This window comes from Pristiophorus japonicus, chromosome 5 (genome assembly GCF_044704955.1).
Source record: "Pristiophorus japonicus isolate sPriJap1 chromosome 5, sPriJap1.hap1, whole genome shotgun sequence".
Classification (NCBI taxonomy): Eukaryota; Metazoa; Chordata; class Chondrichthyes; family Pristiophoridae; genus Pristiophorus; species Pristiophorus japonicus.
The window spans coordinates 35,178,098-35,194,670 of NC_091981.1; the positions used below are offsets into that span (position 1 = coordinate 35,178,098).

The window sequence follows — 16,573 nt, forward strand, 5'->3', positions numbered from 1 at the left end:
ATGCAGCGAAATCCGGCACTTGCGAACTGCCAAAATTTCTTTTGACAGTTCCAACACATCCACGGGAGAAGGCCATTCACGGGCAGAGATTTGGGCTATTGCCCAGCGAATGTCCTTCTAACTCTTACACCTGGTAAAAGCAGGCCTGCTTTTAGCAATGTAACAGTTTTCAAAGTTAGAAAAATAAAATGTTATCAATGGCTCAGAAATCCCCGTTTCTTCTTCCAGTGAGCATTCGACTAAAAGTAAGAGGAAAGATGCATACTTACCGTTTGGTCGAATGCCCGCGAGAGATCCCGGACTCGAGCGCAACGGAGCGCATTCACATTGGCACGTCCGCAGGAGTCACGTGGGCCTGGACACCCAATTACGGGCAAGTATTTTCTCATTCATAGTATTAGGAGTTTCGTAAATCCGAAACTCCTATTACTATGAATGAGAAACACCCCAAAACACTACATAAAACATTTAAAAAAACACCTCACATAAATACACTATAGAAATGTTTTTTTTTAAAAAAAAGAAAAAAAATTTGCCGATTTTTAAAAAAAGTTTTAATTATGTTTAAAAATAAATGTAATGTAGTGGTCAGGGTTTTTAAAAATATATGTTTTTAAAATTTAATTTAATTATATTTTTAAACTCTTACGCCTGTAAAAGTAGGCTATGCGCCTGCTTTTATCAGACGCAAGAATTTTGAGGACATTTGCTGGGCAAGATATGCATAAATCCCACAATCTTGCCCTTGCAAATGTCCTCGCCCCTGAGATCCAGAGGATCTGTCAAGCCAGAAACTTGACAGATCGGAAAAGCCGATTTTCAGCGCATGTGCATTGCACGCCGAAAACCGGCTTTTCCGACGCCTTCCGGGTCCGTAGAAACTTCGTACGGACCCGGGGAGGCCGTGATTTCTGGGCCATTAATTTTTTATATTATAAACCCTGTCCGCTAAGGTAAGGTTATTTTTACCCCATTGAAACATATTAAAAAAAATTCAATATAAGACATTTTTGTCTAAAACATGCAATTCCAATTAATTTTAAATATGTGAACTGTTTTTCTTATTTATTTAAAATGTTTGTTTTGGGGGGTATCCCCATTCATAGAAATGGTGATCTCCGTACAATCAGAGATCACCATTACTGTGAATGGGGATATGCCATTTTCATTGGTTGGTCCAGCCTACATAATGCCAGGGTGCACATATGCTCCTGGAATAGGTGGGCCCGTACGCTGGTCTGCAAATGGAGGTCTCATAGTGCAAGTCTACATACCTCCGGGACCACCAGGTATTTTCGTTAAAAAAATTCCGGTCGGAGGCATCCACCCACAGGAAGCCTCTGACGGCAATTTTTGGCCCATCCTTCCAGCACCTTGTGTAAACACTGCAGGTTAACTCTTAAAGTAAGGTAGAATAACTAAAAAACAAACTATCAAAAGTTCAATTTTGCAGTTGAAGATTTCCATTGCACGAACTGCAGAGACACCATTTACATTTAAATTTACAATTCCATCTGTCCAACATTATTTTAACACTCCCTCCTACACCAGCATTTTCCAAGCTACATAATTGTATCTGGAGCAAATTTCAAAATTCTATCGGCTCATTTCATCATGTGGGCCAAGTATAACAGCAACCTAGAAATGACCATACTTTCAAAATCAACAGAGCCTTCCCCCAGATAAAAGAAAAAGGCTAATCCATTAGACAGCAGCATCAACATGCCCTCATATGCAATCTCGTTATAGATCATGTACCCATCAGGGTCACATATAATCAGCCCTCTCGGAGATTGTTCCTTTTTTTGTAGTCGATAACCATGAAATAGATGAACACATACAGTTTTGTTGCTATATGTATCTAGTACTTAATAAAAGCAACCAGAATCTAGCCAAATCATTAAAACAAGCATATTTATGAGAAGTGATTTCAAGCACATCTACACGATAGACATGGACCCGACAATTAACACAATCCCATGCGATGGTTGGTTACAGAAAGGATATGCCATTATTGATCAGCTGATTACGATTCATGGAGTTATACTTATGCAAGGTTTCGCAACACTGAGATCAAGCATTTTCCGATTATTAAAAAAAAGGTAACGTTCCTTTCCATCTTGAAACAATTAACAGGAAAAGTGAAAATTACAAAGTTTAATGCTTTCTTTACTAGATTTACCAAAAGGAAAAAAATATCAAAATAAGGCAAAAGGCCAGTCACTGTTAAGCCTGATCAACCGGATGAGCTGATGTCCAGAACCTGCCTGAGCCACTTTCCTTCACCCTTTTCTGTATATTATTCACCATCTGTAGCCAAGAGGGTGCACAGGTAACTACCAGATGCACATAAGGTGCAAAGGGGCATCCCCATGGGAATTCAACAGAACATATACTAAAACCTCTGGGCAGACTATTCCAAACATTTATTACTCTGTAAAGATGGGTTTTTTTTTAAACTGACTTTGAATTTTAATTTTCCTTTCAATTCATATCCTAGTCTCTTGCCATACTTTGATACTGTGGGCTTACTTTATCTATACCATTTTCTATATTTCAATTTGCACCAGCATAACTCAGTTAGTTACGATTTTTTTAGGTCAGTTTTTTTTTCAGCCAAAGGGGGCGTAACCAGCCATCTACACCAATTGTGGCCATTTAGGGAAGTTTGGCCAGCAGAGAGTTACTACAGTTGTGCTTATGCCAGCATATGTGGCCTCTGCAGAAAAACCTTCTGGAGAGCTAAAGAAATCGGCACAGGTAAGGAAATTGGTGCAACAGATGCCCGGACACACGAAGAATTGAAAAACACATAGCAGCAACGAGAGCGCGAGAAATGAATGCGGGAACCGAGAATGGGACCAGACCGGCAAGCCCTTCGAGCAGGGTTGGAGGTAAGTTGCTGCTATGTGTTTTTCAATTCTTTTCATCTGTTGGGAACTGGCTGTATACTTCATTTTGCAGCTCACATTGTGTCCCTGGTTACCATGGCAGCCGATCCTTTTGGCGCAGATCAAGGCTCCACCCCCAAAACTAAAGGTCGGGTTACACCACGCCAAAAATGAAGACATCCAACGGGAAAACTTAGAATATTTTTTTGGCATACTTAGGCCCCAAATAATCGGGCGTAACTCTTCAAGTACGCAAAAAAAATGCTTTGGGGAAAATTGAACCCAAAGAATGGGAATACAGAAAGATGCTGAAAAGGTGTGAAAGAACAGATGTAGGGGGAAAAAAAAAAAGAAAAACTTGCTTTTATGTAGCATCTTTCACGACCTCAGGACATCCCAAAGCGCCAATTAAGTACCTTTGGAAGTGTAGTCACTGTTGTAATGTGGAGAAATGCAGCAACTAGGTGATAAAGTTGTTAACGTATGGAATAAGTGAAGTGTGAAGCGGTTATTTATGGTTAGCTTGCAATTTCCTTAAGAGACGCTCCTGGAGGATTTCAACTTGCTGCACTCGGTGCAAGACTGGCCTGGCAGATTGGCGGCTATTTAGAAAAAACACCCAATTTTAATTCCACTTGGCGGTTGATATAATGGAGTAGCTATTTGTACCAAGTCTCCCTTCTGCGCATGCATTTCCCGGAGGGGAGAGAGGCAACTCAGAGAAGATGGATCACGTTCTTCCAACCTCCTGGTGCATACAAGCTCGGTGCATGTGTTACAAGGGACATCGTTGGAGTGGTGAAATCCAGAAGTCACACACTGTCACTATTCAATTCATACCCAATAAACCTGTTGATAACACACACACAATGCCCCATCTATGGGGGGGGGGGGGTGGGGAAAGGGGGGGGGGGGGGGGAAGTAAGGTCTTGCGCTTGGGTAAGAAACTTCGGCTGGGGGAGGGATGCATCTGAGCTGGGGTAAGGGACTTTGGCTGGAACTTGGTGGTTTTGGGGGAAATCTATCCTCTAGTTTCTCAAGTCAAAATGGATCGAATTACAAATTGGAAATTCACTCAGAACTTGGGCTGGGCGCTTTCAGTTACACATTCCAGAGGAACTTCAGGGTGTGGCTTATCCTCCAAGGGGACCAATCAGCAATAGGTCATGTGAAAATGGTAAGCCAATCAGAGACATGGCTGCCTTTCAGTTAGTACAAATAGACTCACAAATAGGAAAACAAGCAAAAAAATGAACAGATATTACTACAAAAATAGGATCGGAGCTCAAGAGGGAAAAGGAAGAATATCTATATACACCATCTGCAAGGGCATAGACAAAGTAAATTAACAAAAATGGCCCTTTGGATTAATCAAGCTCACACCGTCCACAGGCCATGTGTGACCTTCCCCATCAAGGATCCTACCCCATCTATTTAGTCTGTTCAGAAAAGATACAGGAAAAATATTCATGTAAAATGCCACATCTTTTATCCACTCCACATTTCCACCATTCAACCTTCCACAAATATGTCATGTTCACCCACTACCAACACAGGAACTATTGCATCTTGTCCGTACTTAATCAAAGTATACCATTTTATTGGTAGCAATTTTTCAAACTTTATTCTGTTGGCAGGCCATGTACATTTCAAATACAGTAAGTCCAAGAGTACAACTTGGCTAAATTTTTTGCAAAGTGGGACAACGGATGTATTTAAAGAAAGCAAAGGATGATGCATTTAAAGTATTAATAACCTGTCTTTTCTCTTCACTCTGATTCATTGATTTATATGTGATTCATAAACAACCTTGACCTAGTAGCAGAATACAGCAAGGTCAGTCTCTGTGGGTCCAATGACTTTTGCTCTGTGACAGAGTAAGCAATCTGCATCTTTCGCTCAATTAGTTTCAATGCCCCGCAAATCGTAAGCCTTGTTAAAGGCCCCGCAGGTTCTGGGTTTTCGCATACGCTGCAGAGTTTCGCCTTGACAGATCGTCCGCGCGCAACCCAAAAACACTCGCTGGCGCAGAATTGGGCTATTTGCCTAACTACTGCCCAGCAAATTCCCATGAAACCCTTACGCCTGGTCAAAGCAGGTGTAGAACCTGCTTTTACCAGGGTAAGGGTTAATATAAAGAAACATACACAAAGACTTAATTAGTTTATGTACATTTTGGTTCAGATTAAAATCTTACATTTTTCAAAAATTTCAATTTTTATTGTAAATGCTTCATTAAAAAGGGACTTTTAATTACATTTATTTTTATTAGAATTGTTTAAATTCTTTAATTATTTGGGGATTCCGTTGCTCATCATTAGGGGTTTCCGTTCAGAAATGCTAGCAATAGAACCCATGAGATCCCAAACACTTGCGTCCCCAGGATTCATGGGAGTTTATGCAGTCTCTCAAATTTCTCTTGTGCCTTTCATTCTTATTTTTCTGCCTCCATGTGTCTATTTTAATTGGTCCCACAATCTCGTGGCTTGATCGTTCCACATCAAAAGCATGTATTTCCAAAACAAGCATAGAACTAGACTGCCGATGTTGCTCAAATATCACAGGAGCATCCATTCTGGCTGAGACTTCCCCTGGCAACTTGGGCAGACGAAACAAACCCACACCAACTAGTTGTCTCACCACAGCCCTTTCTACATAGCTTCCAACCAGCTGATGTTTGGATCTTGGCCTGTGTATTGATTATTGTAGTGTTGGAAAAAAAGACTTGCATTCATGTAGCACCCGTCATGATTTCAGGATTTCTCAAAGCACTTTACAGCCAATGAAGTACTTTCGAAGTGTAGTCACTGTTGTAATGTAGGGAACGCGACAGCAGATTTGTACACAGCAAGGTCCTACAAACAGCAATGTGGTAAATGGCCAGATAGTCTGTTTTAGCTGTTAGTTGAGGACTAGTGGATCTTTTACATCCACCAGAGGGGGCAGAGAGGGCCTTGGTTTAACGTCCCACCCGAAGGACATTGGACCCCACCGTCTAGAAGTCTTGGTCAAACAGCAGTCACACTCACATTGACAAAACAGCTGCTGTAGAGATTTTTAAATAAAAGTAACATTTCCCCCTTGGAAGCGAATGATAAATCATCAACATTTTATTTGCAATTACCTATATATAGGTATATTTTAAAGTCAATTATTATAAAGCCATTTAAAAATTAGTAATAAATTGTTAGCTGGCACTATCACTTAAAAAGAGTGAAAATTCTCAGCATAGTTCATTACAGATCTGTTAATAATTATTGAAGGCAGGCTCAACACTTCATTCAAAATAGGAAGGTCCTAAGCTTTAAACGAGTAAGATGAGGGGGTGGGGGGGATGGGTGGAGGGATTTACAAGAAATGAAACCAGCCTAAATTTAAACAAAACGGGAAAGGATAAAGCAAGGAGGACATTAGTGGCCAGGGAATACATAGAGTTATACAACAGGAGTGTAAAAGGATGGTTAAAAATAAAGTGAGGAACTGCTATTCAAAATGAGTTAAACTGTCTGTACATCAATTCACACAGTGTCTGTAATAAAACAGGGAGCTGGAGGCAATAATATGTTGCGAGGAACCCGACACAGTAGAGATTACTGAGACATCACTACAGAAAAATCAGGACTGGGAATTAAACATTGCGGGGTATAACATTTAGAAAAGATAAAGATAGAGGTGGAGTAGTAGTATTAGGAATAACATAATGGCAGTAGAAAAAAGTGATGCAGCTACCAGCAAGACACAAATAGAATCCATATGGATGGAGATAAAAGATAACAAAGGATAGGCGTCGTCTAGAGACCACCGAATAGTGAAAGGGAGGTGGAGGAAGGAAAATGCAAACAATAAAATAATAATGAGGGATTTCAACGACCCTGATATTAATTGGACAGAAGAGGTAGGTAAAGGGGGTAAGGGAATGTAATTCCTACAATATGTACAGGACTCCTTTCTAACACAATATGCAAGAAGGCAACAAAGAAGTATTTGTTATTAGATCTAGTAATGGGGAATGAACGAGAGCAGATAAACAAAGTAAAAGTAGGGAAACATCTAGGCAATAGTGACCACAATATAGTACGCTTTAAGATAATAATTGAGAAGGATACAAGTATGACAAAGACCAGGACAATAGATTGAAGGAAAGCGGATTTTGAGGGGCTAAGACTAGAAGTTGGGAAGATAAAATAGACAGTATTGGCAAAAATGGACAATATTGGCAAACAATGGGGCTAAAATTCTGGCCTTGCCGGGTCCATACGGAATATGTACGGACCCGGCGAGGCCCCGCAAAAGCCGGTTTTCGGTGCGCACTGCGCATGGGCCAAAAACCAGCTTTTCCGATCTGTCAAGTTTTGGCTTGACAGATCGAATGCATGCCCGCAATCAGGATATTCATGCGGGCGAGATTGGACTATTTGCCCAACTCTTTCCCCAGCAAATGTCCTTAAAACTCTTGCACCTGGTAAAAGCAGGTGCATAGCCTACTTTTACCAGCGTAAGAGTTTTAAAACATATAAAAATAAAATTTAAATACACATTTTTATGTTACAAAAACCCAGTACACTAAAGGCAAGTTTATTTTAAATCCTATTAAAACACTTTCTTTTTTAAAATCCCCGCCCAAAAAAATTTCTACACATTTAATTAACTTTAATTTCAATTAATTTTAATTATGTGAGGTGTTTTTTTTTTAATGTGATGTTTAATGTGTTTTTTTTTTATTGATAGTAATAAGAACTCGGAGATACGGAGTTCTCATTGCTAGCAATGAGAATACTGTACCGTGATTGGTTGCCCAGTGACTCCACCTTCTTCGTGCGAACCTCGAGGACGGGGGTGCGCTCCGAAATACAGGAAGAGAAGGTCTCCCAGCACAATCACTGGCGCCTCCGGGACCACCAGGTACTTTCGTAAAAAATTCTCGGGTCAGAGGCATTCGTCCGAAGGAAGCCTCCGACCCGAATTTCAGGCCTATTAACAGCAATGGAAAACATTTAAAACGGCGTTCAACAGATTCCAGGAAAAATATATTCCACTAAAAAACAAGAACATGCTAAACCATGAGACACCATGGATGAGTAAAGAAGTCAAAAGAACAATTTGGAAGGCAGAGGAACTCTGAAATTAAATTAGCAAGGAACATAAAATAAAATATTTTAGCGACACATAATTAAAAAAAGGTCAGGATGGGAATAGGGCCACTTCAGGACAGGCAGGATAATACCACAGGTAATGTTAGAGAGAGAGAGAGATGGCACAAATATTAAATAATGACTTGGCTTCAGTATTTACCAGGGAGACAGAACAGGTGGATATGACATCGGATGATGAGACTAGAAATGAGGTAACTGCATTTAAAATAATGATATATATATTAAATAAACTAATCAAACTCAAATAGGATAAAACCCTTCTACGCATTTTAAAAGAATCTAGGGAAGAGGTAGCAGAGGCATTACTACACATATTTAATAATTAATTAGAAAAAGGTGTAGTGCCAAAGGACTGGCGGATAGCTAACGAAATATCTTTCCTTAAGAACTGAGACAGAACATGTTCAGGGAACTTGCATCGGTGGTAGGAAAAATAATGGAATCCCAACTAAAGGAGAAAACAGATGATCAAGAAACCAAAAATATAATAATGAATAGTCAGCATAAATTTCAAAACGGGAAAGTCCTTTTGACCAAGCTCATTGAATTTTTTGAAGAGGTAACAAAGAGAGTAGACATGGGTAATGCAGTAGATGTAATTTATCTAGATTTTCAAAAAGGCCTTGAATAAGGTACCACATAATAGGCTCATGAATAAGGTCAGAGAATGCAGAGTCATGGGACAACCCGCTGGCTGGCATCAAGACAGAAAGCAGAGAGTAGGGGTAAAGGGTAACTATTCAAAGTGGCAGAAGGTGAGAAGTGATGTTCCATAAGGATCAATGCTGGGACCACTGTTGTTCACAATTTGTGTTAACTATTAAGACTTTGGAATCAAAAACACAATTTCTAAATTTGCAGATGACACCAAATTGGGGGGGGATAGTCAATACTGAGGAGAAATTATAGGAAGACGTTAATAAACCTGAAGAATGGGCATATAATTGGTAAATGATTTTCAACACAAACGTGAGGCATTATACTTTGGTAAAAATATAGAGAGATCATATATTATTTGGAAAATACAAATCTAAATGGGGTAGAAGAGCAGAGAGATCTCGGAGTACAAATACACAAATCACTACAAGTAGCGGCACAGGTTAATGAGGCCATAAAAAAGCAAACCAAGCACTAGGGTTTATTTCTAGAGGGACAGAATTGAAAAGTAGTGAAATCATGCTAAACTTGTATCAAACCTTGGTTAGACCTCACTTGGAGTACTGCGTACAAGTTTATAGAGGCACTGGAGAGAATGCAAAAAGGATTTACAAGGATGATACCAGAAATGCAAGGGTATACCCATCAGGAAAGGATGAACAGGCTGGGTCTCTTTCTCTTGAAAAGGGGTCACCTAATAGAGGTCTTTAAAATTAACAAGTAGATAGAGAGAGAGAGAGAGAATTTATTTCCACTTGTAGGGAAGAGCAAAACTAGAGGTCATCAATAGAAGATAGTCACCAAGAAATCAAATAGGGAATTCTGAAGAAACTTCTTTACCCAAAGAGTGGTGAGAATATGGTTGAAGCGAATAGTATTTATGCATTTAAGGGGCAGTTAGATAAGCATGAGTGGAAAGGGAATAGAGGGTTATGCTAATAGGAGTTAGATGAGGAAACACTGGGGGAAGCTCAAGTGAAGCAAAAATGCCAGCATGAGGCCAGTTGGGCCAAATGGACGGTTTATCTGCTGTAAATCCTATGTAGGTCCAAGTCACATGTTTCACAAAGTTAGCTGAATTAAGGTAGGATTGCAGCAAGGGGGTTATAATTGGGTGCAGGTTTCCTGGGTGAGAGATTGGGTGGGGGAAATCAGCCAGGGATTAAGCTCCACAGACTCAAACCTATGAACCAAGTTTGCACTCCAGTGCAGTATTGAGGGAGTGCTGCATTGTCAGAGGTGCTATCTTTCGGATGAGACGTTAAACCGAGGCCCCGTTTGCCCTCTCACATGGACGTTAAAGATCCCGTATCACTATTTCAAAGAAGAGCAGGGGAGTTCTCCCAGTGTCTTGGCCAATATTTACCTCTTAATCAACATCACTAAAAAAAAAACAGATTATCTAGTCATTATCACACTGCTGATAACGACGTCTCAAAAGCCTGGTCGTCGTTTTGGAGCATGGGCAGGAACATTGGCAGGACCCAGGTACAGGAGTGGGAAGGTCGGGGCGGATGAGCGTCGAGATGCGGTGAATGTTTATCGCGGAGGAGCAGCGAGAATCGTGGCGGAGGTGGACAGATGAGGGTACGGGGCCCAGAAGAGCCAAGGGCCCTGGGGCAGCACGGGCCAGCCCACACTGCGATGTGTGCACACGCTAAATCCATGCAGCAGAGCAGGTCTCCAGTCGTCTTAGTTAATCCTTGCCACTGGACCAAGACCTAGCTCTGCCAAGCCCGTGTGGTACTGGTGTGCAACGGTCACCACACATTAAAAATATTCACGCACAGGCATCTTCCACCCTCTCAATTGGAGTTCAGGACTGGAACATCGGATCCTTCATCGAAACACCTATGAACTCGTGGAAGCAAGTCATCCTCGTTCGAGGGACCGATGATGATGATGGCTGTTTGTAGGATTTTGCTGTGCTCAAATTAGCTGCTGCGATTCCCGCATTACAACAGTGACTACACTTCAAACGTACTTTGTTGGCTGCAAAGCACATTGGGATATCCTGAGTCAATGAAAGGCACTATATAAATTCAAGTCTTTCTTTTGTTTTTCCTTCAGGCCATGTATGCATCAAGAGCCAAGGACACAATTGGGTTTAGCCGTGATGCCCTCTACAATTGGATAGCCTGCTAGCATTGGCTAGTCACTACATATACCTCAGTCAGGAAGTTAATACTTTGAGGATAAAAACTGGAAAGAACATATGTAATTACTAAAAAAAATCCTACATACTGAAACTAGTTTTGACCATTAATGTAATCAGTTCTGCTCCGTTAAAAGATCCCAAGCAAATTTTCCACTAGTGAGTCAACAATCTGGGCGTTTCCTATACTTCTCGTAAATCTGTTATGTCAGCAAATGATTACCTTACTTAAATATTCACACTATCCTAAAGCATGGCAGAATTGCTGATCCGATAGTCGCTGTTCCATCCCCTCCCTGAATATTTGTGGTGTTCTCCCTTTAAGGCGAGGCACTCATCGACTGTCTCAGTGGGATTAGGCATTGATCTGTTCAAAAATGTGTACAAGTCATGACCCCATGATGTGGCAGGGATCCATTTCTATAATGATCCAGAAGGTCTCCCTGTAGTTAATCAAGGAACAGCACCAGCAACATCCACATATCGCTGGATGCTAGATGCCTTCAGAATAGTGGAAGGCTGAGAGGGGCAAAATGAGAAGAAAGAGGAAAACAATATTTTAAATGTTCTTTTATGCAGGGAAAATTTAAGTACGCTTTTCTTTTCATTGCTGATGTTTATTATTTCATGCCTAAACGAACAAGAAAGGAAACTCCGCAACCAATACACATCTAAGATGTTTACTTAACAATAAACCAACACTTGCAATTATACAGTTTTAAAGATCCAAGACTTCTAGTTGCACTAAATATTTGTAGGTTACAATTTTTCTACTTATAAAAGAACCTGAGCTTTCTGAAAGGTATGAAGCAGAACATATCATTGACAGTTAGAAGAGGCACTTGTTCAGTAAACCTGCTCTTTAGAAAAGAGAACAAAGCACAAAATGGCTTCCTATGTACCTTGTGTAACAGTTCTAAAAAGATTTACATACGAAAGCACCCACAGTAGATTTTACCTCACAGCCGAGTGAGTACTCATCATAGCACCCAATGCTCAAATGTGTCGAGCCAGGGAGCAAGTGTCAACATTGTCATTTTCAGATCACTTACTGTGGCACACCAGCAAATAACAAAAACAAGTCAATCAAAACTGTTGACTGATTGATAGATAGACAGAAGCATGCAACCAGCCAAAGTAATATTTTAATCCTGAATGCTTGCACTATTAATAAAACCTATTTGTCTTTACGTTACTAGTTTTGGTACTGACGATTTTTGAAAATAGAAGAATTAGTGTTCTATTGATGCATATGTAAATAGCAGTGTACCTTGGCATTGAAACCTACATGTTTCATCGTTATTTACTGTATTGATCGGGAATGCAACCCGAGGTCTTTCTCCTTCGTCATGCTACACAACTCTCCCAATGACAGCTGCATTTTCTATTTTTACTACATACTGTCTAAATAACTTTAATAGCATTTAAAAAAAAGAAATGCAGCAGTGTTATCACATGTCTGGTTTCATTTAAATTATAGATAAAGATGGCAGGGGAGGTGGACTCAGCTATGATAAGTCACTTTAAAGAAGCCAAGATTAGACATGGAATTTTACCCATAATTAAAGATTTGTGTTGTGAAACCATTTACAATTACATATCCACGCAGTTGTATGAAGTGCATCCAGTAAATTTACACAGGCTGCTCCTATATTGGTGGTGGGGGAAGAGAGGAATGCGACTTTGTAAACAAATTTGGCTACTTCCACTCTTTGCCCCGGATTTAAACTCAACTATATCACCGAATTATATCTAAAGAATACATTAGAAAGACACTACTTTAAGATATACAGCTCAAGGGATCACCACTAAATATAGAGTAAAATTTACATCATAAGCCAATATGGGTGTTACACTGGTTGGGTGTGACTATTACAAAATAATTTCACAATATAGGTGCAGATTATTACAGAAATTTTAGCCTCAGAGAATCACTAACTTAAAAAGTCACAAAAGCAATATTTAAAATATAAGCAGGTACTATTTACAATGAGATTGTTTTCTTTTCCTCCTTACTTTACTGCCTGTTGTGCACTTTTATTAAACATTTTACACTTTGTTTATATAACAACTTGTATTTATATAGCGCCTAGTAACATAGTAAAAATCCCAAGGCAGTTCACAGGATCAATTAAAAAAGGTGATCCAGAGATTAGGTCAATTAAACCTGTTGCAACTGAGCAAAATATTGGTTTAGTGTTTAGGACAATTCCCAAACTATTGCACTGAGTGCAGTTTAATGAGAGATGCCACATGCTGTAAAATCTAGAATATATTTCTACTTTTAATGCAGGTTTTTAAACAATTTGCAGAATTATTGGTGTGACTTAATGGAATTCAACTGTAGACAGTGTTAAATTCTAATGTCAATTTATATCTACAGGTATACATTGAATTTTACATTGTAATTAGCCAACTCCTATAATATAGTCACAACAATTCAAAATGGTGCCCTTTCTCATCAACCCTCTAACAAGTTACAGCCATGTTATTAAAACATTAAATCAAAGACCTAGTAAAAAAGTGCCAAACATCCGGGGGGGGGGGGGGGGGGAAAGAGAAATCACAGGTGCAGCAGCTCAATAGCTTGCTAATCAACCGAACTAGAGACATTTTTAAGTATTACAACATTAACCAGGGCTTCAATGAATGTATTAATATTAAGTACTGTAAGCTCAGGACCAATCAACAACAGGACCAGTCAGCCAAGAGATTGGGGAATGGGGGAAAACGACAGAGTTGCTATCTATTCAAAAAAATCTCTCTGGCCAAGTATCCAGGTCAATGAGCAAAACAAAACGGGAGAGAAGAAAAGGAACAATGGATTGCAGGCAAAAATGTTAAAACATGAGGGAAGAAAGTGCCTACCAACAGAAACGGGCGGGCAGCAGAAATCACAAGTGCAACAGCTCAATAATTTGCCAATCAACCAAACTAGAGAGAAAAGGGGGCAAACTTATTCAAAGTATAACAACATTAATCAAGGCTTTTTTGGAGTATGGATGTTCAGTCATAAACACGGCTCCAGTACTTGTTTACAAGTGGAATGCGCACACACACAGACTGAAGCTCCAAACCAAAATTGCTCCATTTCACACATCCAAAGCTGCTATACAACTCGGATCTGAATTAAACTATCAGAGATTTAGCAACCCAAACATACTGTTTACATGGAAGCTCTTAGAAAAAAAATACCATGCTGCCAGAGCCTGGCTTACTCATATCTCAATGGAAAAGGGAAGCACGTTTTCCCTTCTGTTAAGGGTTTTATGTATTGCCTTCTTACCGTATCTGTTAGGCTCCCTGATATACTCCAGTATGGGCACGGTGTTCTCTCCATGTGTAGCACTACTATCCCCATTCTGCATGCCATCACTTTCAAGCCCGTCTCTCCGGCTGTGGACAGCGGTGACCAAAAACCTCTGGGACTGGGACATGCCGGGGACGGGGGTAGTTGTTCTTTGTCGGCGGCTCTGTCCGTGTGAGAGAGGGGGAGGGAGAGAGAAGAATGTGCTCAGACCCGCTTTCTCCGTTAACCGGTGGATTCCGACCGAGCGAACAGCGGTCTCTAAGCCCGAGGAGGAGAAAGAAAACACAACTCCCGTCCCCACTGCTAATACACCCAAGACTGCCCCGGGCTCCACCTCCCAACCAGCGCTAATTTCAAACCTGGGCTGTTCAATAAAAAAACACTACACCTAACCACGTGCACCCGTCTCATTCTGTGTCCTCCAGTCTGAAACAGAAGCACTGCACTGCTGTTTATATACATATTTTTAAAAAAGACACGCGGCTCATTTTTTATTTGTGACATGCATCAAAAAGCCTTTCGAAGTGAATGGCTGTCACTCCCAGTGACTGACACTTGACGAATCTGTTAGCTTCAGATAATGTGACCTTCAGGCAGAAGCTAAAGCTGTAACCTCTGGGTACGATATACAGCTAGCAGACCGGAGTCTGGCGACCAACTGCACTCATTCCTCGAGTTACCAACCCTCCAGCATTGTCCTGGAGTCTGCAGGAATTAAAGATTATTTCCTGGACACTGCGGCAAGCAACTAATCATAGGAGAAGAATCATAGGGGTAGTAAAAATTGTGTTTTTTAATTTTCTTTGAACATTTCTGTTGATTAGTTATAAAAATATTGAAGATGGATAAAAAAAACTGTTTGACTGACAGTCAAGAATCTTCCAATTCGGTCTTTTCGCTTTTCAGTTGGCGTGGGGATAAACGTGTTGAGCGACCAATGGTGGGAGCATGTGGGGCTGGGCACTTGCGTACATTCACCCAGAATTGCAGGTTGTAATGTGGTTAACAATAAAGAAATTAAGGATGGACATAGCTTCCCACGGTACATTTTTAATGTTAGGTTATGGTGGATGTAACTACTCACTTTGTGCACACCTCTTTGACCAAACCTTTGGTCGCTCCTCCTATTCTCCTTTGGTTTGGCCAGGCAGAGTAATGGAGCAGGACACGTGGAAGGCCTGGCCACAAAATTGGAGACTCCAACCAGCATAGATGACCACAGACACATCAGAAGACTCAGCTTCAGGTTGATTCCAGATTCATATAAAGATGGGATTACAGGAGATGTAAACAGTTCCTTTGGAAGCTGTTCTATTTGCAATATGTGTAACTTGCATCTGTGTGCACTTCCTGTCAACTTTTTCTATAATAAATCGCTATACCCACAACCAACTATGTAATTACAGCCTCCCCCAATTGAGGTGCTGCAATGCCACCATCGGCAGGAAGGTGTAATTACAGTGTGACACATTTACATAAGCAGTTCTCGTTATAAATATGGACATAGGAATTTATAATGAGAATACAATAAGGGTCGAATATATGACTTTAAAATTGGGTCTGTATTAGGCTACACGCTCAAATCCAATTATACCCCGCCTTCTAACCCTGCTTCAACTGAAGACTACACTCATAGGAAGAGAAGAACATAGGAACAGGAGTAGCCCATTCAGCACCTCGAGTCTTGACTGCCCATGTACATACAGCAAGCTGTTTGACTTATTGGGCCCACTAACGTGAAGAAAACCAGCAATTCACCTGGAGATTGAACTGCTAGGGCCGGGATGATCTATGGTTTTGTGCTTCATTACCTTTGTATCAACCCATGTTGAGCAATGATATTCCTGCTATAGATGAGATAATATTGAAATCTGTACAGTTTGTTGATTTTCTGGTGGAAGTAATTGCAATAACACTAAAATGATTTTTCCATTAACCCGGCGATTAAAAGGTCGTGGCTACTTCATACAGACAATCGGGTTCCAAATAATAAGCAATAATTCAAGATTTCCAACTGATTGCATTATGTTACAACATTGTTGCTAAGAAACAGTAGAAAATCAAAATCAAACTCATGCATAACAAAATATCTCAATAATTTTTTTTCATTATACAAGTGTTTTCTTTGTTGGTTAGCACTGTGTAAAAACCCATAAAATAAGATCAGTTAAGATAAAGTATTGGTTAGTAAAGTCAAACCATCATTACTCAAGATGTTCTACCCTTGAGGTTGATGTTTTACCCAAGTTTTCTCTGTGCTGTACATATATGGTCTTCTGATCATAGGTGGTTCATAAATGGATTACAAATGATTGTGAAAAACAAGGTAGTGTGTAAGACTTTTCATGTGAAGATAGAGATTAATAGAGTAAGATTGCCGAACAATTTAATATTAACACTTTCTCTC

The 16,573-nt window shown here is 40.1% G+C and overlaps 1 protein-coding gene across 5 annotated transcripts in view; it reads right to left on the minus strand.

The window, feature by feature from the left end:
* slc12a7b (solute carrier family 12 member 7b) overlaps window positions 1–16,573 on the minus strand; it is a 385,059-nt gene that overhangs the window by 308,940 nt on the left and 59,546 nt on the right. For 2 of the 5 annotated variants that reach the window (XM_070880500.1, XM_070880499.1), the window contains exons 1-2: window positions 15,251–15,409; window positions 14,143–14,329 (exon numbers count right to left, since the gene is read on the minus strand). The exons of 1 other annotated variant lie outside the window; for it this stretch is intronic. In XM_070880500.1, the coding sequence (XP_070736601.1) occupies window positions 14,143–14,329; window positions 15,251–15,394 (331 nt within the window). In that variant the 5' untranslated portion in view covers window positions 15,395–15,409. Of the gene's footprint in view, window positions 1–14,142; window positions 14,330–15,250; window positions 15,410–16,573 lie in introns of those variants that run through there. 2 more of the 5 variants (XM_070880503.1, XM_070880502.1) reach the window with 1 other exon arrangement.